The 27,725-nt window shown below is 31.6% G+C and overlaps 3 protein-coding genes across 3 annotated transcripts in view; 1 reads left to right on the top strand and 2 right to left on the bottom strand.

The window, feature by feature from the left end:
* Positions 1-5,813: 5,813 nt before the first annotated feature.
* Positions 5,814-8,571, bottom strand: SmF (small ribonucleoprotein particle protein SmF). Its single transcript, XM_072533035.1, has 3 exons — positions 8,414-8,571; positions 8,026-8,334; positions 5,814-6,438 (listed from the first exon to the last, which is right to left on the bottom strand). Exons 2-3 carry the CDS (start codon positions 8,198-8,200, stop codon positions 6,347-6,349), a joined length of 267 nt encoding a protein of 88 aa, XP_072389136.1. The 5' UTR covers positions 8,201-8,334; positions 8,414-8,571; the 3' UTR covers positions 5,814-6,346.
* Positions 8,572-9,227: 656 nt separating this feature from the next.
* Positions 9,228-27,725, top strand: part of DPCoAC (dephosphocoenzyme A carrier) — a 56,434-nt gene continuing 37,936 nt past the window's right edge. The window contains exon 1 of the mRNA XM_072520948.1: positions 9,228-9,388. The gene's annotated coding sequence lies outside the window, so the exon portion shown is untranslated. The remainder of the gene's footprint in view (positions 9,389-27,725) is intronic.
* LOC140432823 (uncharacterized) lies at positions 10,080-27,645 on the bottom strand. The gene is made up of 4 exons (XM_072520949.1): positions 27,507-27,645; positions 27,419-27,449; positions 14,977-15,107; positions 10,080-10,754 (listed from the first exon to the last, which is right to left on the bottom strand). The coding sequence occupies exons 1-4, from the start codon at positions 27,507-27,509 to the stop codon at positions 10,470-10,472; spliced, it is 450 nt and encodes a 149-aa protein (XP_072377050.1). The 5' UTR covers positions 27,510-27,645; the 3' UTR covers positions 10,080-10,469.

The following is a 27,725-nucleotide window of genomic DNA, read 5'->3' as shown; positions in this document are numbered from 1 at the left end:
TTTCCTTTATAATCTACCGTGCTAAAGTCTGAAATGACACCCCCTTCAGTTCTGCTGCTTTTCGCAATGAAAATCCTTCTTTTGTAACTAATTCCACAGCTTCTCTCATTTGACTGTCAGAAAAAGAAGCAACGTTAGTCTTTCATTTTTTCTATTCCTTGCCATGATCTACAAAAAAAGAAACAAATAGTATGAGTTTGTATTATCCAACTAACGTCCTCGATGGGGTACAGTGAGATAAGTCTCAGTCTGCCCTACTAAGGATTGTCTCACTATACCCGACAGGTACAATTTCACCAAAGTGTGATATTATTTGAAATAAAAATAACATCGCTACGTAATTACATGCAAAAATACCTAAGCTTTACTTACCATCAATATCAAAGTACTAACTCAATGCACAACCGAATAATATAGGTCGATGTGAGGAACAATCGGAACAATATAATTACTTTAGGGAGCAAAAATCACACTACCGGCTGACACGCAAAAGCAAACAAGCGAACTGAAGGTCTGAAGCTCTGAAGTCTGAAGCTAAGATTTGCTGGTAGACTCTACGACGTGTTGAGACCACATTATGGCGGGGATAAAATGCAAAACGCTGTTGACATGTCCTCAGAAAATGTTTCACTGTGGACCATTCTCCACTAAGAGATAAATATTTTTACTTACATATTTAATTACCAGAACAACCAGCTCCCGCACTATATTTTAAAGCAGAACTATCAAAACCTACAAATCTAAATGTTCTAGTATATTTGTTACCACAACTATATCAGTGGCTAATGCCCTAGCTGCAACCAATACAGAGAAGGGGCAACACTTATATAAAAACCACGCCACTAGTGGCATTTTTGCTCATTTATACTTTATTTAATTTAAAAATATAAAACGTAAATCTAATTTGAAACACGGTTAAAAAAACTGCTTAAAATTACAACAACAAAATTTTTTTTTGTTAATACACATATAAATACATTTTATAATTACGAATAATCAATCTATATATTGTTATTTGCCTATTAAAGCCAAATATCTAAAAAGCAAGTGCTGAAATATTCTGCGACAATTTATATTGACTCTTGCTACGATAGGTATAATACACCCTTGGGGTCGCAACACAAATAATGGTTGTCATTCGGGGGAGATTAGCTAACAAGTCAACATACTGTGCAGCATTCAAACTGTCGTAATAATGATCATATTGTTCTCGTTGGAAATGGAGATTCTCAGGATCATGCTATATCCCTTAATATTAAATTCGATATTATTAAAATGAAAAAAATGAGTTTAATTTATTTGCATACTTATAGGTGTAAATATGTGTTATCTAACGCAGAAAAGGGCATAAGAGCAAGAAAATATTATTGAACATTGGTTAAAAAAACATATAATATGCTATTTAACTAAGATCAGTCTTGTTTAAAAAAATTTAAGTGGATATTTAAGAATTTAAAAAAATAAATCGTGATAAGTATTTCTTTTCTTTCTTCTTTTTCTTTTTCTTCCAAGATCTCGCTTTCCAAATATTTTTCCTTGCAGGATGGCTAGAAAAAGGGCATATCTGGATTCACTTCACTTACTGTGTCCGAAGTCCAGTGGCTTTCCAGATTTGATAGTGTTCAGTACCTCTAGGCTTTTCCTCATTATTCTGCGAACCTCTTCATTTATATTTCGGTCAATTCACGGAATCTTGAGTATTCTCTTATACAGCCACATCTCAAACGCTTCCAATCTCTTATCTATATATCTGTACATATCTTCGTTCAATATCCACGATTCAACACCAAAAAACAGAACATAGAAGACGTAGCATCGCAGCATTCTTACTTTTTTATCTCCTGGTTGTTTGACAATTCTTGGTACCGAGGTAGTTGTAGTGCTTCACTCTTTCTACTGTGATTTGGTTGACGTAAAGTTGACCTAAATATTCTTTCAAGATAGATATTAAAGATTAGAGGAGATAAAATGCTGCCTTGCCTCACTCCACGCATGATTTTTACGTATTCGGTGTGCTCACCTTCAATTCTGACACTTGCGGTTTGATTCCAGTAGAGATTTCGAATTATTCTCACATCTTTGTTGTCAATTCCTGCTTCTTTCAGTATTTGCATCATCTTTACGTACGGTAGTCGATCAAACGCTTTCTGGTAATCAATTTTTGTTTAAAATTCTAATCAACGTTATTAATTGTCCCCCGTTATTGTGATGTACTGTTTTAATGTACCTACAAATTTTTACTGTCTAATTGTTTATTTGTTATTGTTTTGATGTGTCAATCTATACTTTTTACTATTTGTTGTATTTTATTACCGTTGAACTAAATAAAATAAGTATACATCGCAATTGACGCCTCTGCGTTTTTGGAATAAAACCTGTACTGAAAACAGAGCCTCTCTCGTACCAACAGCATTTATGAACCCGAACTGGTTGAGGGAAATTTGACTCAGCTTGTAAATTTTAATATGAATTATCTTTAGGAAAAGTTTAAGGTGATGACTCATGAGTATTGCTCAGAGTTGTATATGTTATTGAGAAGCTTTGTAATTGTTGCTATTGATTCGTTGTCCACTAATTTGAGTAGTCCTGCTTGTATATTATCGGGGCTTGTTGCTTTACTATCCCTTAACTGTGTTATTGTAAAATGAACTTCCTGCTGTAATATTCTTGGCCCATAACTTACCTCCTCTTCTAGATCAAAGATGTTATCTCTTTGGTCTTCAAATAGTTTCTCTTCGTATTCTTTTCATATTGGCCTTTTATATCTTGAAGGAATTTGCCCAATAAGATTAATTACGGAAAATGTTTGAAAAATAAGTTACATCATCACTACATTGCTTTAGTTTCCTTATTAATTCAAAAATCATTATAGTATAGTAGTAAACTACATTCGTTTTACATATTCCCATCCGTCAACAAACGCACGTGAAAGCCAACCAGGGTCGTACTGAGGTATATATAAAATGTGCTAAAATAAAATATTCATTAACTGAGAGATACATAACAAAATAAACATTTTGAATAAAAAAGCAACACGCTATAATTTGAATTTAAACAGACTGGCAAGTTTGGATCTGTAACATGAGAATCCTTCTGGCTTAAGGCAATAAATTATATTTAATAGCCTTTTGACGAATCAGAGGGTGAATATCAACACGTGCTCATGTTTACAGATGGGAATTTGCTAAACGAATAAACTTTAGTCTATAAAATTCGAGGATTTTGCTTATTATTAAACCCTTAATTGCTATTTAAATCTGTTCTAGGCTATAAACCTCTAAGATACTGTTCATGTCTCAAGTTTTTTTTTCTGGGTTTCTTTCAACAGTAAGTAGTAATGTGTAGGGATAAGATACGGGATAAATTATTCCTTCTGAAGAATATATTTTTAATTTTATGTGTGCTGTCTTGTTTTTTTTTTCGTCCAAAAACCAGAAAACAGCTATTTTTTTATTTTTCCTATTCTTGTATTCACTATACAATAATTCTACATGATCGTCCCATTATGGTATGGGTATATTGTTCTGAAGCTATTTTCTTGTGGCATTTTAATAATATTTGCTATTTTTATTGCTATTTAACTACAATTTAGTGTAAAAAAGTTTATTTTGATGTTTCAATTTCCACTTCGGAAATTGTCTTGTTGGAGGTCAAAATAAACTTATTAAAGATACTTTTAAATAACTTTATTGACATACATAGTTTTCATTCAAGAGACGTATGTGGATAAAGAGGACAAGCTGAAGACAGGGGGGAGAAATATAATATCTCCCAACTCATTTATAATATATATATATATATATATATATATATATATATATATATATATATATATATATATATATATATATATAGTTAAATATCTAAGATCTAAAACATTTTCTATAATTTGTAGTTACATATTTAATTTTGTTATTTATATTTTGTTCGGTCACTAATAACCTTTTGGTGGATGCAACTTTTTTTTTTAATAAAAAAAAAAATAAAACAAAAAATGACCGAAATAGTATGAAGAGGCCCCTAAAGAAAAATATTTCAAACTTGGTAAAAAAAAAGTTTTAACCTTATACTGAATACACGCTCCTCAAAATTCCGCATATTGAAATAGAAAGTATGAGACGGACTAAAAAATTTTTCTGATAAAATAAAATGCACTACTATTACAAACACTGATTTATTAATTATTTTGCATGTTATACCGTTCAATCAACGGTTATACACATGCATTACAAATATTTGTACAATGTTGTAAACACATATATTTTCCACATTTAACACATGAATAATTGGTCGGAAAAGTCTTTTTTCTGTCGCAGTAACTGTAGCGTCCCTGTAACTGTAATTCTTAATTTCATTGATGATGGTAAAGAAGAAAGAGTAGCAACAGCATAAAGGTGATTATCAACTAATTGTCTAGCTTAACTTTGTAAAAAAAATCTTCTGCTGGTTCCATTACCGAGATTGTTGCAATGAAAAATGACATTTGCATTAATACCTGCAATATTTAGCATCGAATAGACAACTACCATTGGCCATCTCCTGGTATTTCTTACAGTGTTATAGGCAACATACAGTTTGTCCATGGTATCAACACTTCCTTTAGTATTGTTATAATCCATTATGATTTCGGGTTTACCTATTATTTCATCATTTTATTTTTGGAGTTTAAAAAATAATTTTTTCTGTTTATTTCATATATATTGAAATTTCTGTAGGTGATGTATCTCTTTCACAGGAATAATTGGGTGCAGTTGGAGCAATATGCTGATTTGTAATGCTTCCACTTCAATATCCGAAATATCTTGTTTGCTCACTGAATTATCACTTCTTTCTTCTACATAATCCTCTTCTTGGTGATCATCATCATCATAGAAAGGTTTTTCTTCCTCATCATCTAATAATGCTTCCTGCATCAACTTTTGAAGGCGGTTCTGCTCTGATTCGTAAGACGCCATCTGGAAAAAATAAACTTAGTCAACAATTGCCTTACCTTCTAATTATTTACAAAGATTATTTGTTTATAAAAAGAAGTGATTTTGATTGTACGATTATGCAGAAAAAGATTAATTTACGCATGAATATTATGGAAATATATGCTCACATACTAACTAGAATAATAGAGAAGTTAAAAAAAAATATGATCTTACCTTTTGTTAATTAAATACTCCAATAAACTTCTCAGTCTAGGCTAACATAAAGCTACAAGCAGCTGAGTGGATGAAAACTTACAAAGCGGCTACAGAAAATAGTGGGAGGTATGCGAGAAATTATATATTTCAATCAAACGCGAACTCTCAGTCCGCGTGCGTGTAGTGGAAGGTTAAGTACCTAGGAGCAGTATTATAGAACAGAAGTGAAATAGATGGGGATGTTTTTAATAGAGTAGAGTGCATAAAATGGAAGGATATGAGTGGTGATTGGTGTGTAAAAAAATCCAATGAAATTTAATAGACTACAAGACTGTGTAAGGCCAACTATGCTGTAAATGTTTAGCGGCTAAAAATAAAAAACAGCAATAGATACATGTAGCAGAAATGAAATAAGAAAATGTATATTCATGAATGGGTGCCAAAAGAGGATAAAATTGTAAATCATCTTATTAAATTAATGCCAAACAGACAGAGGATAGGTTAAGATGATTAGAGCATTACTAAAGCAACATGGCTATAGAGGCAAAGATAATGATAATGATTGTAATAATCTATATTCATATGTTGTAAGTTATTTGGGAAATTTTGATACATGATTTTAGATCTCCAAAAAATCTATTTTCTATTAGTCTTAAAAACACGAATATAAAAAAGAAACAACCCTTACTTACTTAACTATTTATTTCACGTGTAATTGATATTATAAAAATATTACATTTTTAGGTATAGAAATAAAAACTTCCAATTTGAAAATAATGTAATCATAAACATACAATACAAGATATAGTTGAAATACCAGCCTGTTCCCCAATACGACAGAGGAAAAGGAGTCCCTGCAGTCTATTTTGTATTATATGTCTATGAATGTAATACAACCTTACCTAACCTAAATTAATCTACATATAAAATATTACAAATACATATCTGCATATTAACATGTCTTCTTCTTAAAACTAGGTAAGAAAAGGGGTATGTAAGGACTATTACATTTTAGTTAAGATAAGGCCTGAACATATTTTATATTTTCAAAACGATTAATCATAAAAACAGTTAAGAACAGAGTTATTAAATCTACACAGTACACCAACGTTCTTTGTTTCATCCATACATTTATAAATAATAAAAAAATGTTTTGACATTTCAATATGAAAGTATGAGTGTGATTAAACTATAACTTATACACAATAAACTACATATTATTCCCTCATTTCTCCCTCTTCATCATCATCCTCTGCACCTCTGATATATAAAATATTGTTACACCTAACAAGTACTTCCCCTAAGGTACCTAAAAATATATATATTATTGAGTAAAATGGCAAAAATTACACAAAACTGAAATTTAACAGTAGATATTGAAACAAGAAAAGATTGATAACAAGGATGTAAGCTTTTACCTATCTTATTTCAAATATAACTTAAACATATCAAAAACTAAAATTCTCTAATGTATGCGTACTACAAAACCACAAAGCTCTATATTATATAATCCATTTGCTTAGCTCGGGCATATTTTGACAGATTCATTGTAGGAAACCTACAACACAACAATTCCTACTTCTCAGTATTAATAGCTCAAGTATACTACTATTGCAGACTTCTTTCTTTGAAAAAAGAAGAATTATTCTAAATAGTGGAAGTGTATACTAAACCCATAACATTTTGGGTAGTATATATTTAAAAGATATATTTTAGTTGTTATAATTTAACATAACTATTTATTATATATGGTGCAAATAAATAAATATTGATTGTTGGTAATTTGTAAAGTTCTATTTTATATACTATTTAGTTTGTTTACTATTAATATTAGCTATAAGTATGTGTGCTTGGTTGTATAGTAATTTTCAGCCACCCGAGTCTGTCAAAAAGTATCTAACTTCAAAAAAAATTAATTACTAAATTCACTAGACAGTTCGGACTGGAGATAGCGAACCGAGTATATCAAAGCATACTACAATCAAAAAGTCGATTTTCTCACAATCCTTTTATTTTGGTTGATGCAAATAATTTCAGGTTCAAACTCCTTCCATTGATCTCCATACTAAACAACATACTTCCAATTTGTTCTGGCTATTCTTTTTGTCATCTACCCATCTCGTCTATGGTCTTCTTCTTTATCATCTACCTTTGTAAGGTCGCCAATGTTGTATTGTGGCATTCCAAAGGCCAAAGGATTAAAAAACATCCTTTTTAAGTGATATTTAAAATAAAAAACTGGACAATCAATTAGGAACTGAACACTAGACATAGTAATTAAAGAAATAATACTGAAATATAGATAACAGAGACTAAAAGGCTGTTAAATGATATTGTATGACACAAATATTACATAAAACAAACAAAAAAGATAATTATATACTCTACAAATAAAGTTGTTAAGGGGTCTGATGAATAAAGTCCAAAAACGATAAATATGCTGTCAGCAAAACAATGAACTGTTAAACACAATTAAACTGATTCAGAAAACAAACCAATTCATAATCAAAATTAAAAAAAAACAACAAATGAAACAAGAGGAAAATGCCATAAAAGTTGAACACACTGCATCCAGATATATTCAATAATGCTAAAAGGACCAAAAATAAACTCGATAACACAGAATCCCAAACCAAATTATAGACCCACAATTAAATTGGCTATTTTTATCTCTTTCCATCTAGTATTTCAATCTTCAAATGAGCATTTATCCATTTTTGTATCTAGGAATTATTTGCCATATAAATTATAAGGCTTTTTAAAAAAATTTTATGATCATTTTGGACATTAGCACATATTCTATAAGGTTAACAAATAAAAAGTGGCGAATAGACATAGAAAAAACACAATAAAGATAATTTTGATAGGTACTGGTACTACATTGAATTCACTGTACCTGTAGGTTTTCCTTCAATATATTCTTCAGTATTGGCCAATTGTAAATTCATATATCCATCAGCCGAAACAAGGTAGCCTTTATATTCGTGGCCCCATTTTAGTTTTACTATGACTGCTTTTCCTGTGAGACCATTAAGGAATGGTTTTGGATTTATTGGCATAGCAGCAGACATCTTGATGTAAATTAAGTAACTTTCACCTTAAAAATACAATTGAACTAAATACCGGTAGACCTTTGTGTTGGTGTTACCCTCAGCAGTGAAAACGCAATTCTTTAGTCTAATTCCTTAACCAAACGTTTGGTAACCTAAAAACAACGAAGTATTTAAGTTTATTACAAATACCAAATAGTACTTTGATCATTTTTTGTGTGTAACGATACCTACTTTTGTCAAATAGGAAATGGACAATATATTATAACAAACTGTACACTAAAAAATCCGCATTAAATCTTTCTGTTTAAAATTCAGAGGTTATGTGTACGAAATTGGTAAGAAACGAAGACCAACGATTATAACGTATGACATGACGCTCTTCGTGGATAGAAATCCACAGAACACCAAATTAATGACAATGCAGTGTCGCCACCCATTGAACTACCAGAATCGAATTTCAATCACGAAATTAGTAAAGAAATTTGTAAACAAATTAAGTAAATAGGTAAATAATTTTTAAATTAAAATAAATTACTTGAATTTGAAAAAAAGGTTTTTAAATATACGCATATATAGATGAATATGAATTGGTTAAAGGAGTGTTGACCGCAACATTTACCAGTTCAAATTCAACATTTCTCTTTCTTTTTATAAGCCCTAAATAAAAATTATAAATTTGATTATTAATAAAATCTAAATCCAATTTAATTGTTCCCTACTCGGTGGACATCGCGTAATCTACGCTCATCAAAGAATCACAGAATAAATATTATTCTTTGAAAGAATATAGAAGGTTTATATTTTTACAAACTGACGAGATTTAGACAAGCGGCGAATAGTTTCACTACTTAATGTAATTAAATTCAGCAAAATCACATAAATTATTTTGTAGCTTCTAATGAAATATTAACACTTTTAATACTTTTAATACTCTTTGTTACTTAAAATAACATTTTTGAGATGTTTATTTATCCGTGCGGCGTTTCCTTAGTCATTTTTTCCATTTGACAGCAAATCCTTGACATTTTTTTGCGTTTTTTGAGTAATTTTGCACTTTGTACAAAATCATTTGCGAATTTAAATGTAATATAAAGCATCGAGTTTTCAATTTATATTTTATTTTACGATAGTAATTAAGTTTAAGAGTATAATGTAACAATAAATAGTAAAGTCCTGTTTTTTTATTAAAGGAAGATCTAGAAAAAGGTAAGATCACTTCTATATTTAAGATTGTTTTTACTTTAGGATTATTCTGGATTATAAGAAAAGGTATTGTTTATTAGGCAATTATGGACGATTTTCACATTTGGTCCCATTGAAGATAGCTACAATTGACTGTCAATTAAAGTTCATAGAACGAAATGTTGGCGCTTGACTGTGTTGCCATGTTTTTTTAATAAATCGGGAAATAGCATGTGATTTATAATTAATAAAAATCCAATAGAACGCTAACAAACTAACAGTAAAAAAGAAATTCTTTCAAAAAATAATAAGAATAGTATTCAGGTACTTTCCACATACATCTAGTGACCATCTGTAACAATCTGGCAACTGGTGGTTTGAGGATTGCCAAATCTATTAGCTTATTATCAAAGACAAATGCCAAAAAAATGTTGTAATAATTAACTTCAATTAATATGAGAAGAAACGAGTATTTATTCGTTCGTGTTGTGTATAAAAAAATAAAAAAATTGCATAATTCATACAATAATATAATAAAAATGTATTTTTGAAAGCTTCTCTATTTGTAATTGAAGCCTACAACATATACATTATAAAGACATGACAACACAGTCAAACGTCAAAAATTTGTTTTGTGAATTTAATTCACAGCTCCTTTGTAGCTATCTTCAATGGGACCAAATGTGAAAATCGTCCGGCAATTATTACTACCAAATATATTTAGAATTGTTTATTGTAAAGAAATATAAATATTTTTAATACTGACAATCAAATTGAAAATTTTTTAAATGATCTAACAATTATTGCCCTAGGAAAATGGGTTCCTAATACAATAATTTGTAAACCACTTAAGTAAAATATAAATATAATATTTGTACCCACTAGTCCCCATATTAAAATTATAAGCCTTAAATAGATGTTATAATATTAAAAAATCCAAGGTTATACAATGGAAGATGATTAAATACAAGGACCTTGCTCTGATTTAACAACTTAAGTACATTTCATAAAAATAATAATGTGCGAATGATAGTAAGCAAAAATAATTTTAGCTACTTTTAAGTCCAGTAAACTAAATGTAAAGGTATGTTTATAATTTTATCATCTAATAATAATCTGGAACTGGAGCACAAGAAATCTTTACAAAATCTTCATATCGCACCATGCTATTAGCTGTAACATTGGCTTCTCTAAAAATCCTATCTACTTCTTTTGGTGACAAGCATTCTCCCCAGTTTTGTAGTAAATAGCGCAGTTGTTTTGCAGGGATTTTTCCAGTATTTCCAGGGTCTGCAGCTTTGAATGCATCGACAACTTCTTTAGGAATGTTCTCCACCTTAGAGTGAATGTACATTACTTCCAAAAAATCTGGAAAGGACATTTTTCCTCCCTTAAACAAACACATAATTATTAAAAAAATAGGAAATACAGTAAGGAAATGTTTCTATGACTCCTAAGTTTGCGTCTTTGCTAGATATCATTGACTAACATATAGTTATAGTTCGAAAAGTTTGTTTTAGTACTTGTTTTAAGGAGTATATAGACATTTTTTCTAAATACCCTTATTTTTTCTTTACCAAGTTTAAAAAGTGTCATCTTTATGTGACGTTTCTACTGTGTGTATGTACATTGCTTTATTAGCTAATTTGTAGCAATTTGCACAATGTTGAAATTCAGGACCTGCTAGTAAAGTTGTGTTTTCTTTTTAAAATCAAAATCAATCAAGGCACTTTGGTGCTTATTGCTGATATGTATGAATTTAGTACATCGACAAGTTGTGGAAGTAATTTTGATGATTTCTCGATAAAACCATTTCAGATTCAATCTAATCCATACCCACAAATGAAACTCTTGACATATTTTGAGTGATTTCTTTAGGAGCTAAATTTTTGAAAAATATTTGAATGTAGTGAATAACATAACATAACAATATCTTTATTTTTAGAAAATAATATACATTCCGTGAACATAAAATTGTTTAAAAAAACAGTGTCACAAATGAAAATATTTACTTATTCCTAACCGTTACATATACAAATAGTCCTCCACAGAATATGGCTCAAGAGCTACCAGTAATTTAAATATTTGATGTTTATACAAACTTAATCTTTCCTCCCTTTTAATAGGTTCAGGCAGTTTATTAAACAATTTGATGCAGCAATAAAGAGCGTTTTTTTCTGTTATACTTAACCTGTGTATTGGAATTTTATAATTATATAACCTGGTATTTACTATACTATTTTGCTCAAAGTTCCTAAAGAGTATTTTATTCTTATATAGAAACAGTAAGCATTCTTGAATAAATACAGCGTAAACTGTTAAAATATTATTACTCCTAAAATGCCCTCTACATGATTCCCTACTTTTTAAGTCAAACATAACTCTGATTATTTTTTTCTGAACCAGAAATACATTATTTATGTCCCTACTGTGGCCAAAATTTATTAGACCATATCTAAATTTTGCTTCAAAATTAGCATGATACACTGTTTTTAATGAGTTACTATTCATGTATTTTTTTAGAACTCTAAAGCTGTAAATCACTTTACTCAAAGACATACATAACTGGTCAACATGTTTATCCCAACATAAAAAACTGTCAATATATAATCCTAAAAATTTGGTACTGCGGCTAATATTTAAAGTGTTATTATTTGCAATAATACTGTTTGGCATATCTGAATGTGCATAATTTGTCTTAAACAAAAGAAGATCTGTTTTATTTTGATTTAAAACCAACCTATTCATAGAAAACCAGTCTTTAGCTTTCTGGAACTCTAAACTAGCATTAATGCTTAGAACAGACATGTCTTTACCACTCACTAAAATGTTTGTATCATCTGCAAAACTTGTTATGCTGGAAGTAGTATTAGCCACTAGACCATGAAGATCATTGATATAGATCACAAACAGTAAAGGACCAATCACACTTCCTTGTGGTACTCCAATATTGATAGTGCTTTCAGATGAGATGCCTATTTCAGTGTTTTTATGTATTTTTACTAAATGTCTCCTATTTGCCAAGTAGGACTTAAACCAGTTCAATGCTGGTCCACGTATACCATATTTCTCCAATTTATCAAATAATAGGTCATGCACTAAACAGTCATATGCCTTTGATAGGTCCAAAAAGAGACCCAAAGCCATATGACCAATCTCAGTACATTTCAAAATATCCCAGACAAATTGAAAAATCGCAGTCTGAGTTGATTTTCCCTGTTGATAACCATGCTGATTTGCACTAATAATATGACATTTTGTTAAAAATTCTGTTATCCGCCTATACATAGTCATTTCTAAGATTTTTGAAAAGGAACATAGAAGGCTAATAGGTCTATAGTTATTAATTAATTTAGGATCACCCTTTTTGTAAACAGGTGTTACTATGGCAGTTTTCAGGCATTCAGGAAATACACCAGATTTTAGTGAATTATTTATGATTGTAGTGAGAGGATTCACTATCTCCTTTATACAAAGTTTAAGGATTTTAGTGGGTATTTCATCAATTCCACAACTCATTTAGTTTTTTAAATTTTTAGTTATATCCATAATTTCAGTTTCTGTCACAGGTGCGACAAACACTGAATTTATGTTACTTGCAATGTTGTCTTTATATTCAGTGTATTGTAATTGAGATAAAGTGTTATTTAAAGTAGTATTTAAGTGGATCATGTATTTATCAGCAATCTCTTGAGGACTACCCTCTACTTTTATTGAATTTACACTTTTTAATTGACCATTAATTTCACTAACAATTTGCCACATGCATTTATTTTTGTTGGCAGCTTCAGACATCATGTTTTCATATAGCTTTGATCGTTTTGTTATTAGTTTCTTATTATATTCTTTTTTTACCTGTCTATAGGAATCATAGAATTTATGGTTAACTCTGCTCATTGTAAACAAGATGTCTAAACGAGTCTTACATTCTATTATCTCTGGATCATCTCTTTTATTAAGGCCTTTTTTACGTTGCCTAGAATCTAACTTTTTAAAAGGAAAGCACTGATTGAATATATACAGAAACTGATTTAAGAATGTATTCCATTGATCATTTACACATTTGTAACTTAAATTAAGCCAGTCATGATTATGTAATTTACTTATAAAGGTTTCAATATTATTTGTACTAAAATGTCTTTTCATTTCAAGAGTATTCGTTTCTGCTTCCTCTACCTGAAAAGTTAATTTTTGGGCAGAATGATCAGAGATTCCAGCGTGCAAGACTTCTACTGACACATATGATTGCATATTTGTTAGTATGTTATCTATACAAGTTTTATAGGTGGCAGTTACTCTAGTGTAGTCTTCAATTAGGTACATGACAAATATTATATGAGTTAATTAACATACAAAATTTTACTTTATCTAATGTGTTATTCTTAAGATCGATATTGAAATCTCCCCCTATAATTATAATTGTGTTTTCTATCATAATTCTTCCCAGTATAATATCAAATTTGTTTAAAAAAACTGCCAGATCGCTACCTGATGGTCTGTAAACTGATGCTATAATGAGTTTGTTATTACCTATATTAGCTTCGCATACAGCACACTCTATTACCCTATCTACTGATAACTCTTGTATATCCTTTCTTTCCTGGCCAATGATGTCTTTACTAAGATATATAGCTGTTCCTCCATGTTCGTTCACATTATTTCTACAATGACTAGCTGTCAGCACAAAATTGTTAATTCCATATTCACTTAATTCTTCTTTAGTTTTCCAATGTTCTGTTGTGCACAATATTTTACAGTCACTGTTGTTTGTTAGAAGTTCTTCTATTTCATCAATACAATTTCCTATGGATTGGAGGTTCTGGTGGATGTTACTTATATTCTTTGCTCGTGTGACTGTGTTTTGTATTTCAATTTCCTTGTGTTGATGTGTCTTGTGCTCTCTATTTTCTCCTATGAAATTGGATGAAATGAATATTATATGCTTTCTTTGTTAAAGGTTTTTTCTGAATATAACAGATCAATTATAAACAAAAAATTCACTGATATAAATAGGTAAGATGAGTACTATAGAAATATGTGTGATCAGAAACGAAAACACTCAAAGAGTGTTGTTAAATGGTTAAAGTATTGTCAACATAAGTAGGTACCTGTACCATTTTTTATAATATCCAGTGTGCGATAGCGTAGAGCAAGAGCCAAACAATCTAAGAACAAATGTATGCTGTAGTGGTTATAAAGTATTAAATTTTTAACAGAAAGACAGTATTAGAATTAGTAACAGAAAGACATTAAGAATTTTTATTGTAATGAATGCCATGTGGAATGCAAATAGATTCCCTTGTCAACTAATTCTTCAATCTGCCTGGTTTGCAAGTTGTAGAAAGCACAGTGGTAAAAATTTGAATTTAGTTTCGCCAAGTAGGAAATCTTAGGATCCCTAGTGTTGTTATTAAATTTTTTTTTTGTAAAAAATATATTAAGTACAACTCTTTTTGATGTAGGTTCGCCATATCAAGCATTATTGAATATAATTATTACTTGTGGGATTTCATCACTGAATGGGTGAAATTTTCCATTACAGATTATAAAAAGTTTTGCTAAGAATTTTAATTAATTTTTTAAAATATGGTTAAAAAGAAATTTCAAGTTACCTTTTGTTTTAAATATCCACTCATTTCAGACTTAGTTGGTGATAATCCCAAGCTTCTCATTATGACAGTTAATTCATCTAGTGTTTTTATAGTTCCAGAGCGGGCAAATAAATAAAAGCATTCTCTGAATTCTAAAAAAATATAAAATTTAAAGATTATATGTATATTAAAATTATTATATATTAATGTCAGATTTAGGGATTTTATTTATTTTTATTTAGCGTATGGACTTTCACAGTACGATAAATATACAAATACAATAATATATACATATATATTAAATATATTATTTAAACACTAAAGATAGAATGAATGACACTAAATATTAATGTCCAATTTACATAGCCATTTAATTGCTTATGGGGAACATTCCGCAAAGTCCTGGAGGTTTCCACGGTAGGCTCGATTCAAGCAGTCTGAAACACAATGGCTTATGGTCTGTCTAGATTGTCCGCAATCGCACTGTGGACTTTCTGCACGACCCCACCTGAACAGCGAATCAGCACATTTACCATATCCGGTACGTATACGATTAAGCCTTGCCCAAGTGGACCGGGGCAGATTTGATCCGGTGAAACCCTGAGTTGGGGTGGATATCTTAATATAGTCCGATTCTACTGTTGGCATCCATCTTGTTGTCCATTGCCTGTGTATATCATAGGAATTACCAATTTTTCGGGCAGATCGTATTGGAGGATTTCTAGATCTCAGTCGCTGGTGCTCTTTTGAGATGTCTGGGATATCTTGATGTATTGGTAATTGTACGTTGGCTTCAATTTTCTGGTACTCTCTCACTAATGCTGCTGTGCGGCGTAGATCTGGTGGAGCAATATTGCTCAGAGTAGGCAGCCATCTCACTGGCGTTGGTTTTATTGTTCCAGTGATTATTCTCATGGTTTGGTTAAGTTGGACATCGATTTTGCTTGTATGTGCACTATTTAGCCATACTGGTGCACAATATTGTGCCACTGAAAAAACCAAAGCTAGAGCAGAGGTCCGAAGAGTATCTGCAGAAGCACTCCAAGTTGTTCCAGCAAGTTTTGATATTAAGTTATTTCTTGTTCTTAGTTTACCGGCTGCGTTTGTAAGATGACTTTTGAAGGTGAGTGTTCTATCAAGTGTAACGCCTAGATATTTGGGGTTGTTGTTATGTTTGATAGCTGTATCATTTAGAGTTACATTGAGAGTATCGCCCGCAAGTTGATTCGACAGGTGAAAGAGACAGGTTTCAGTTTTGCCTGTGTTAGGACGTAAGCGCCAGTTCTTAAAATAGTTACTTAGTGTAGTTAAGTCCTCGTTTAGAGCTCGTTCTCCTGCTTCTTTACTATTATCTTGGAAGCCAATGGCCAGGTCGTCAGCATAAGCAAATTTTCTCGATTTTGTTTCAGGTATATCTGCTGTATAAAGGTTAAATAATAAAGGAGCTAGCACTGAGCCTTGAGGTAAGCCGTTGTTAAGTTTTCTAACGCTACTCTGTGCATCATTCATATATACCTGAAACAGTCTGTTAGTCAGTAGATTGTCAGTAGATTTAGGGATAAGACCACTGTAGACTTTTTAAAAAATCGATATTTTTTTGTTATTGGCTTAAAATATCCTTCGTTGACTGAAAGACTTTGGTCAATGTCTTTTTGGTATAGTATCAATAAAGTATATTTCTCTCTCTATCCTTTGAACTGTTTAGAAGAAAGGATAAAAGGATTATACCTCTAAATGTTATACTTTGAACTTGCAACCTCTAAAAGACATGAAGTACATACTATTTAATTGAGAAACCACATTTCCATTATCACTTTACACTACAGCTAACAAAACTTCTCAGCTTTTCAAATATCTTAAGTTGTCTATACCATTCCGTATATTTTATAGTTGCTTTTTTTGTCGTTTGTTACTCCATCTATTTATATAATTATTTACCCTTTAAGTTAGGTATCTATTTCTTGCAAGATATTATTAACAGCAGAAAAGTAAAAGAGAAATGGTTATGAGAAAATGTCAAGAGATAGAAGAAGAAGAACAAAGACATGATATAAAAAGATTAAAGAGTACTTATACTTACAAGAAAAGATAGCTTAGATGGTTAGTAGACAAGAGCAGCAAACTTGTAGACAAGGAAGAACAGGTACAGACATGAGAAATTTATTTCAACAATTTTTTATGGATTAAGTAATGTAAGTAAACCAACGAATATTCTTGAACTTCATCGACCAACTCAAGTACAAATCAGGAAATTTATCTCATGTTTATAGGCATCCATTAAGCGATTATACTGTACCTATTAGTAAATTACTCCAGGAATTAGCAGGAGAAGCAATGTTCCAAATAAAAGCAGACAATAAATTATTACAACCATTTTCCATCAATAAACATATATGTTGTAGTGTTGTTTCCCACAGACTTTCTTTAAAATATACATTGCAAAGACACATGGGAAATTTCAAAAGAAAATAAATGTAAGTAAATGGTTGTGTACCTTTGGGGTATTAATGTACATACTTTATAGTTTGTTGATGATCAGTTTATCAGAGCTTATGACAAAAATGCCCTTGATTATATGCTTACAAAACAAGAGGAAGAACTTAATATAAATCTACAGGAAGGTAATGTTTAGGAGTCCTAAAGAAATCTTTTTTCCTGGTACGATAATTGTGTACATCTGAATTTGATTTCAATCTATAATATTACCTTTTGTATACAGAATACTTCTGTATATAAAAATTGAGGGAACAGTGAGTATTTGATATTTTCTAAAATGCTCTCTACACGTATGTCTATATGGTAAATTAAAAATCAAGCGAATTATGCGCTTTTGGGCTATAAAAACTTTCGAGACATTTGTTGCACTGCCCCATAGAACAATATTATATGACAAATGTGAATAGATGATAGCGTAATAAACATTAAGTATCTGTTCCGTTGTAAATAAGTATTTGAGTTGCAAAAGAGCATAGTATCCAGAATTAATTTTTGAACATACATGGTTAATATGTACCTCCCAGCTCATATTACTGTTTAGATGTAGTCCTAAAAACTTTGTAGTGTCAGATAAAGTGATAAAATCATTGTCGACTTTGACAGAGAAATTTTCCTTTATTGCAGTTTTTATATAAAATTCCATACATACTGTTTTACTCGAATTTACTATTAAGGACTTTTTTTCGCACCAAGACGTAAACTCATGGGCTAAGGTATTGAGTTTTAACCTCAATTCCTCAGCATTTTCTGCAGATGCCACCAAAGTCGTGTCATCAGCATACAAAAAAATATTTTCCGTACTCATATATTTAAGCATATCATTGATATAACAAAGAAATAACAAAGGACCCAGTATTGATCCTTGTGGAACGCCAAGATCAACGTCATACAAATCTGATTGATAATGACCGACCTTGACATACATCTGTCGATATTCTAGATAGGATTGTAACCATTTTAAAAAATTACCTCGAAATCCAAGTCCGTTTAGTTTACAAATTGCTACATTTAAATTTATAGAGTCAAAAGCTTTAGTTAAATCAAAAAAGAGGGCTCCAACAAATTTCTTTTGATCTAATGAACTATAAATGAATTTAAAAAATGTTGTTGATGCACTCTCGGTTGATTTACATGGAAGAAACCCATTTTGATATGAACTTATTATGTTATATTTACTAAGAAATGACAACATCCTTTTATGAATGCATTTTTCAATAACCTTACACAAGACAGTTGGTACGGTAATCGGTCTATACTTTTCTAACATAGTGTTGTTTCCTTTTTTAAATATTGGGGAAACGATACCAATTTTCAAATCAGTGGGAAAATACCCATCTCTACAGATTTATTTATTAAATCAGTTAACGGTTGAATAATGTACACTCTCATATGTTTAACTAGCTTTTTGGAAATGCAATCAATACCCACTGAAATTACATTTTTTAAGGATGAAATAGCTTCGGCAACATCGTTATAGTCAATAGGATAGAAGAAGAATGTTTGGTCAACATTTAAGGTCGTATAGTTTTTAAATTGTGCATTTCCATATTTGGCATTTAATGCATTTTTTGAAAATGATGAAAAGAATACACCGAAAGCATTTGCTATCTCTTTTTTATCGTTTATGAAACTTCCTAAGTGTTCGATTTTTTCTATGTTTTTATACTGTCCTTTTTTTCCAGTTTTGATATTAACTGTTTTCCAAATAAATTTTTGCTTTTGATGGTTATTTTTGTTGTGAAAAGTATTCTGGAAACAATGCTTTTTTGCTTCTTGAATTTTATCAGTATACTTCTTTTTGTCTTCTTTATATTTTAATTTTACATCAGGGTCTGTCGAATTTTTTGTCAACCAGAAAAGGTTTTTTAAATCAACTCCCATCTTTAAGATTTCGTTAGAAATCCAGTTGTTAGTATTATTTTGACTTGATTTTTTTACAACCATAGGACAACATATATCAATATGATACAATATAATATTTACAAAAACAGTATAAGCAGAGTCAATATTGTCGAGATTTTCATAAACAACCTTAAAATCCTCATGATTCAACCTTGTTTGCAATGTTGATATACTTGGTTCAGACAAATTTCTAAATGTTATAGTATTCGTTATGTCATTTGTGTGGTGATTTGCTATTGAATTTATATTTGGTATTATAAGTTCCAATCCACTATGATCTCCAAGATGAAAATCTCTAACTGTTTCCTCATATGGTAGGGAATAATATGGTTCCTTTGATTCATTTTAATACACAGATGGACTGTGTTCCCTCTTACAAAACACATAAGTTTATGCGGTTGGATCCTGAATGCAAATCACAAAACGATAGTTACGTAAATGGTTATTGATTCAAACTATTATAACACAAAATATTGATGCTGAAACCTTTGGTTCTTTTTTTTTAAGTTTGAACCTTAAATATGCCAATATAAGCAATAATATCAAATTTTGTATTTTGGTAGTTGCTTTCTTCTTGCATAACTACGTACATGTGTCAAACGACGATCGTTTTTATTTAAAACAAGTATTTTGAAAACAGCTGTTATCTGTAAGTCAAAACATCAATAATAACTTGTTTACTTTATAATTTATGTTTCATTTCCAAGAGATATTTAAAAAAGGAAGTCCATCCTTTTTATCGAAATACTTGTTGAATTAAACGTGACTCCAGCACGTTTTTAAGATCGCTAAGTAGGTATCATTGGTTCTAAAAATTTACAAACGCAATAAAGCTAAACAAAACTATTCTAATGATCATGTAAGAGAGAAATAAATCTGATAGAACAAAGATGAGAAGTTAGAGATTATTTTAGAACACACTAAATTTTCACCCAATTTACCGTAAAAAAAATAGAACTATTTAATAATATATAACATTTTCAATCATAACAACTCAAAATTAATTTCATTTGACGTCAAAAACCTTTTCCCTAGTATTCCTCCTTAGAACAGAAACTTTAGTTATAGTAAAACACCTTTTTTAGACCATAACCTTAAAAATCCAATCATTACATCTAAAATTTTACTTCTTCTTGAACTTGGCATAAGCCAGGACTACAACGAACACACAATAAATACAATTTTAAATCAAAGACTACATAAGAAAGCCCTGAAATTAGTATTTCCACCACCAGAGAAAAACCCAGTACCTTCTACTCGATTACATATACAGGCAAGATATCAACAAAAATAGCCAAACACATAAAAAAATAAAAACTGGCTGGACCCTGGTCTTCCTGGCCTGAAAGGCATACGACCGTAAGCGACTCCACTGCCCCTACGAGTCCGACACCAAATGAAGGTAGCGCTATGTATAAAGCATCGCGGCGCTCCACCCTCCCCGTAGTACCTGTGTTGCGATTACTCACACCCATCCGTTAGTCCCCCCGGGGCTGAAAGGTGATGCAGGCAGAGGAATTCCACCTCGCACGTAGACAGGTCGCCGCCGAGGATCTCCTCTACCACTCTTAAATCTCCAAGGTGGGTACGTGCTGAGACACCGGCGCCCCTAATGGTGGTGCGGGCCGAAAGAGGTGCTTACGGGCTCAGCTCGTTCAACCTCACCTGGTTCTTATGGAATGAGAGTAGAGTGGTCACACGAGATAGAGAGTAGAGTGGTTCCAAGAGAGTCTCGTCTCGGATACTAGGAGTGTAGATCGGTGACCGTGACGTCTAAGCGCCCCGAGTGCGTTTCTACAGACCCGATACCTCAAGCGACGGCTCTCCACCTCTCGATTCCTATCCATTAGTCGCCTCTTACGACAGGCAGGGCTTTCTGGCCTCGGCCGTATTCTTATCTCCACGAGCCGAACGGAGAGCTTTTAGGACAAACAACAACTTAGGTAAGTATATTAAAAACAACAAGAGCCAAAATAAAAAGCTCTTACACAGTGTTGTGTACAAACTTAAATGTGGCGACTGCTCAAAAACTTACATCGGTCAAACTGGTAGAACTTTTAACAAACGTATAGCGGAACATAAAAGCCTTTCAACAAAATAGGGATTCACGTATTGTTGGGATAAGTGACTGGATCTAGAGGTGCACAAGAAATTGGCGCTTGTTTAGCATCATGGATGAAAATTGAGTGGATTCGCCATTCACAATACTCTTTAAGGAGACTCTTTCGGATGAAATACCATTCTTTGAGCTAGACCTAAAGCCGGAATCTAAAAAAGGACGATTAGTATATTTAGCTAATATATATTAAACAAAACTATACAGCGGACCTCGACTGTGACCAAAGAGAAGAAAAATGATATGAAAGACTTTTATCATCCCTATTTTGAGAATCTGTTTACTTCAGAAGATGTACAAGACATAGAGACACTACAGTTGAGATGTCAATATAGAAGATGAGTAAAAAACTATGTAAATAAAGCGTTGTTAACTACAATATTAAATTAATGTTAAATAAAATGGTTAATTTTAACAAACCTTTCTTAATACATATACGAAAAACAATTAATTATTGTATTACTGAATTTTTTATAACAGTATTAAATGTATGTTAAATAAAATGGTCATATTTTTATCAGTAATAAATAAAATAAACTTTCTTAATACATTTTCGAAAAAAAAACTTATTTATATAAAATATTATATTGCGGGTTTTTTTATAACAATTCCAGTAAAACATTACATAACTCAAAACAAGATTAATGTGAGTTACACCACTTGTGCTTTCCGAAGATTATGACAGATCCGTCACGACGGTGTCTGGAATTCTATTGTTGTCAGTTTGACAAACGTCATTGAGGCGTAATCAATGTTGGACAGATATAATGAATCCAGACGAAACATCAAGATTTGCATGCCAATCAGGCGAAGAAATAAAAAAATTGGTTTCGGAAATCCGGGGCGAGAAATGCTTTTCAAAATGTGACAGTATTACATTACAATCCAATATCTCACTGTAATGTTCCTTATGGAGGTTGAATCTACACCCTAATTGTAATCCGTTTTTATCTATAAATAGACTATTACTTTTTTACATTATTATGTATAAAATGTAAACAAAAAACATTTAACTACCCATTGAGATGCATATTTTTTTCAAAATTAAATGATTTACGGTGTATAAATGATAATGAGAATAAAATTAAGCGGAGTAAGATATCATCGCCTGTCTTAAAAAATCCTCTTATAAGTGAAAAATGTTGGTTTAGTATCTACAGATGTTATCAATGCGTGAAAACTTCCCGAATATATCCGAACGATTAAACATAAAAAGCTTGACAAGCATCAGTCAGATTTGACAAGTTTGTCAAAGTGAATTTTTGTTTGTCAAAGATGCCACGTCGGTTAAGTCATTTTGATAAAACGAGAATAATTTCAAAAATAGAAGATGGTTGGTCTATTCGACAACTGGCTCAAGAGTTAAATAGAAGCAAAACCACAATCCACAACATTAAAAAAATGGGAAAACGAGCAGACTTTGGATAGAAGGAGAGGGAGTGGGAGACCAGTTATTACTACAGCCCAACAAGATGAAACATTAACTAATTATTTAAGAGCGTATCCCTTCCATACGGCAAGGCAAGCAAAAATTAATGCTTCTATAACTACAGCATTAAGGAGAATTAGAACAGATTTAAAAAATTGTGCAGCCGCCCGAAAATACAAATTTAGCGAGAAACATAAACAAAGTAGACTCCTATCTATCTATCTATCTATACAGCCCTTGCTGTCCAATTTTGGTCATATGATTCCTCTTCCTTCTTCCACGCCTCTCTAAGTAGACTCCTATTTGCTTTAAATTACGTTTTAAATGATCCAGTCAATTTTTGGGACCGTGTAATTTTTACTGATGAAAAAGTATTCCAGTCTCATTATGATGGCCATATTAGGGTTTATAGACCGCCTCAAAATACGTTTAACGAAAACTATATTTTATCAAGTGATAAGTCCGGACGGTTCTCTGTTTGGGCTTGGATGTATAGACGAGGTTTACGAATGTGTTGGAGAATTGAAGGACGATTCAATACTGAAACCTATTTACATATATTAGATAATGTGATGTTGCCATCGGTTAGGGAAATTTTCCCCAACAATAATTTTATTTTCCAGCATGCCAACTGTTCAATTCACACAGCCCACAGTGTACGGAATTACCTTATGGAAAATAGCATTGAAGCTCTTCCATGACTCTCTAAAAGTCCAGATATTAATCCAATAGAGAACGTTTGGGGACTTATGATCAACAAAATACAAAAATTAAATGTAGTTCCCCAAAACAGGGATCATTTATGGACCATCATTGAAGAAACCTGGAAAAGCTTGGCCGAAGATGAAAATTTGTCACTAAATTTAATAAACTTAGTTCCCAGAAAATTACAAGAAGTGATTAATAATAATGAAGCTATGACAAAATATTAACTTTTCGAATTGTAATACATATATTTAAATTCCACACTTGTTCACTGCAAAAATTATTCTTTTTTATTAATTTAAAATTTTTCCAGTGGGTTTTATTTACTGTGGTATTCCACAGCTCAATACAGTTTTGTGCTACACTTTACGAGAAACCAATCACACCTCTGGATTTGAAATTAAACATACTAATTTAAAGTCATGTCTAGATTTATTATGTATCATTATTTTTGAATTGAAATATTTTCATAAATTATAATAAAACACGAATCAATGTATGGGTACTGAGATAATGGAAAATTTCAAAATTAATAGAATTTTTTAAGATGTATGTTTAAATAAATGTTTAAATATAAATGTGACTGACTGATCGAGAATGCTCGATATTGTTTTAGTTTTTAATATACTAAAAACTTGCGACCTGTCGCGCAGCCCTGCTTTTAGCTGGTTTGATATAATATTTTCGTTGAACTGACAACGTTGCCTTCGAAATTAGAATGACACATGTGAAAAGCTCAACTTACACAACTTGAAAAACACGATTTTCGGTTATAAGAGTTGTACCAGTTTTTTATGACGCGAACGGTACTACCATAATGGAACTAGCAAAAATTCCCGAGTGTTATGCCTTTAACATAAAAAAAGGCAATGGCGAAGACTATAAAGAGTCGTCTGCAAAGTTAATGTGGAATAATACAGCTAAATGGTACAAGAAAATATTTTACGGAATACGGCATAAAAAATCGACCCTTTCACAGATATATCTTTCAAATGTGCAAGATTGGCCAGAGATACCAAGCGAATGCAGCTTCAAAGTGTTCAAGAAAAAAGAAAACTTAGTTCAAAAGTATTATCCACCGAAGAACTATTAAAAATTATCCAAAGCTTTGCTCATTTGAACTTGCTTGGAGAGGCAATGAGGTCATAAACTGCAAGATTCAATTTTTCCAGAAGGAATTTGATGTTACAGGCCGAATTGAATACAACAGCATTTTTTCCAAAACAAATCAAGGCGGTTCGAAAAGTTTGGCAAGCAGCAAATGGCTGGTAAGAAATTCATCAAACGAAAATTTATGCCCAGTTAGATTATTTTTGAAATTAATGGAAAAAAGGGAACCAAAGATTTTATCAGACAGACTTTTTCTTACCGTTCACCCCAATTGGAAGGATGGATCTTTGTTCAAAAACTGTTCACAAAAATGTCAGCTGAAAAAATTGGAATAGACACAAAAAAACATAAAATAACAAACCATTCTCATCTGGGCAAACTACTACAGCTTATAATAATAATTGTACATTTAATATTGTTAAGAAATAAATTAAAATGGGACAAGAAATCACCTCTCCTTTTCAAACAACAAAGGGACTAAGACAAGGCTGCTGTATGTAGACACATGGAAATAACGGTGGAAGAAAACACGCTATATACACTTTTCTTTGCGGATGACCAGGTAGTAATTACCGAAGACAGCTACGATCTTAGCTGTATGGTAAGAAAACTGCAAGAAGAATATAAGGTGGCAGGTCTAAACATGAATATGACAAAATGTGAATATCTCTCAGTGGGAACAGATGAAATATGTGACCTAGTCTTGGAAGACGACAAAATCAAAGGCGTGCGATCCTGAAAATATTTGGGGGTCATTTTCAACAAGAAGGGAAATAGCGCAGATGAAATCAGGGAAAGAATAAACAAGGGCAGAGCAGCGACCCGTGCCTTAAACTTTCTTCTCTGGCAAAAAACAATTCGACGAGAAACCAAAACACATTTACGGTAGTATAGTCCAAAGTATTACACTTTACGGTTCGGAAGTATGGGACGTCACCAAAGCTAATAGAAACAAACTTATGACGACAGAAATGGATTATCTGAGACGAAGCTGCGGTAGATCGAAACTCGAGAGAGTTAGAAACGAACAAATAAGAAACGAAATGAAAATGGAGCGAAATATCAATGATGACAGAATGAAAACAATTAATCTGGTTCGGACATATTAAAAGAATGCCAGAGTACAGATGGCCTAGAAGAGTACTGAAATGGATCCCTCCTGAAAGAAGAAAGAGAGGACGACCACTTAGAAGTTGGCGCAACGATATTGATGAAGCAATGGCGGCAAGAGACTTAGAAGAGGCAACTGCATATGACAGAAAAATATGGAAATTGGGGGCGGAGAAGCGGCGACAGCCGTAATCAATCCGTTATTAAAAAAAAAAAAACAAATAAATAAAGATTATGTTTCGTTGATGGTGCATTAATTGTCTTGTCGAATTACATTCGAGAGAAAATTATTTACCGGCAAAGTGTTCTTCTCGTTTTATTCAAGTTGTTGCCTTTTGGTAACTTTCGCTTATGAAATTTTGACGAAATCACTCGACTAACGTCTCGTGATTTAACTGTCAAAATTTAATTCACGAAAATGGCCAGGCAACAAACTTTCATACCAGTCGAAAATATTGCCGGCAAAATTTTCTTTTTTATGATATTATCCAACGACAAATATTCTTTGCCTTATTTACTTCTCATTTAATGTCTGTATTTTGTTAGTTATTTTTTATACAGTTTTTATTTTAAACCTACTTAGAATAAATATATCATAACTAGAAACGAATTGATCGAGAGTAGTGAATCGATGTGACGACGCCATCTTGTGGCACTAGTTTCGTGACGCTCGCCTCAGCATTTTACTACGGAGAAAAAAGTAATACAATGCCAGTATAGAAGCTTTGTTTCAAAAGGAAAAGAACCGTATAAACAACAACAATGTTTCCCCTCAAACAAAGCCAAAACCACCACTGGAACCAAGGCATTGAGAAATGACGAAAAAAAAGCATTACATGAACACATTCATGAGAAAACAAACGGACTACACAGGGAAAGAATAAAATAAAAAGAGCTGGTCACAAAGGCGTGCACATATTAATCAACAGTTCATCTCCTTTTTAACAGAATAACCAATTCAATGTGAAGCTACTTATCGGTGTGCAAATATATCGTTGTAACACTATCCTTATCTGTCTGTGCATCCCGGAAAACTTAAATTTTGTCGCTCTGATATAAACAATTTCCAGTTATATAATATATACACTAATTTAATACCCTGTATACGAGACCGGAAATAAAATAACTCATCTTCAACTAACTGTAAAGAACAATAATTTGTTAAAACCAAATTACCTATTTTACATCATAAAGGAGAAAATTCGGAAATCTATAAAGTAAGTACCTATCTGTTACTGATAATTTTATCACGACAAATCGTTCAATTATAGATAATTAGGTCATTGACGAAAATAGTCCTTTGCATTTAGTCTTCCTGCATTTTATGAACAGAAAACATTGCAACTGTACTGTCAGCTTTTTAAACGGGTTTATTGTATTAAATACAATGGCGACTTCATCTCTGAAGAGATGAAGAACAACACAATTGTTTTTAATAAAACTATTAAAATTGCAATTAGACTAAAAGAACCTTGTTAAAATTAAAAAGTTTCTGATCCATACAGACTTATATATAAGTATATGCCTATAATACCAAAGAATCGATTTTATTGTCGATATTTATATCCACAGTTAAAATGTTTGTATGAACTTACCGTCAATATCCTTTTCTTTAAAATAGTGTGCCTAGAAAGAACGATTTTATTAATGATAAATAATAAACAATATAAATGAAAACCGTACCATCTTTTACTTCAAAAGAGGCAGACTCCACTATTATTTTCAACAGAAAGATGTCTGAATGAAACACGTCAAACGATCAAATGTAGATAACGGAGTCGAGAGTACAGGTAACCAAACAGGTGTAACAGCTGAGACTGTTTAGTACATCTGCGCAATAATAAATTCAACGATGATCGGCGAATAAAATAATTATTACAATGTTTTATCATCGCACGGTTA

The sequence above is a fragment of the Diabrotica undecimpunctata genome, chromosome 1, assembly GCF_040954645.1.
Source record: "Diabrotica undecimpunctata isolate CICGRU chromosome 1, icDiaUnde3, whole genome shotgun sequence".
NCBI classification, from domain to species: domain Eukaryota; kingdom Metazoa; phylum Arthropoda; class Insecta; order Coleoptera; family Chrysomelidae; genus Diabrotica; species Diabrotica undecimpunctata.
The sequence above is the reverse complement of the archived record's forward strand: the minus strand, read 5'-3'. Positions and strand labels throughout refer to the sequence as shown.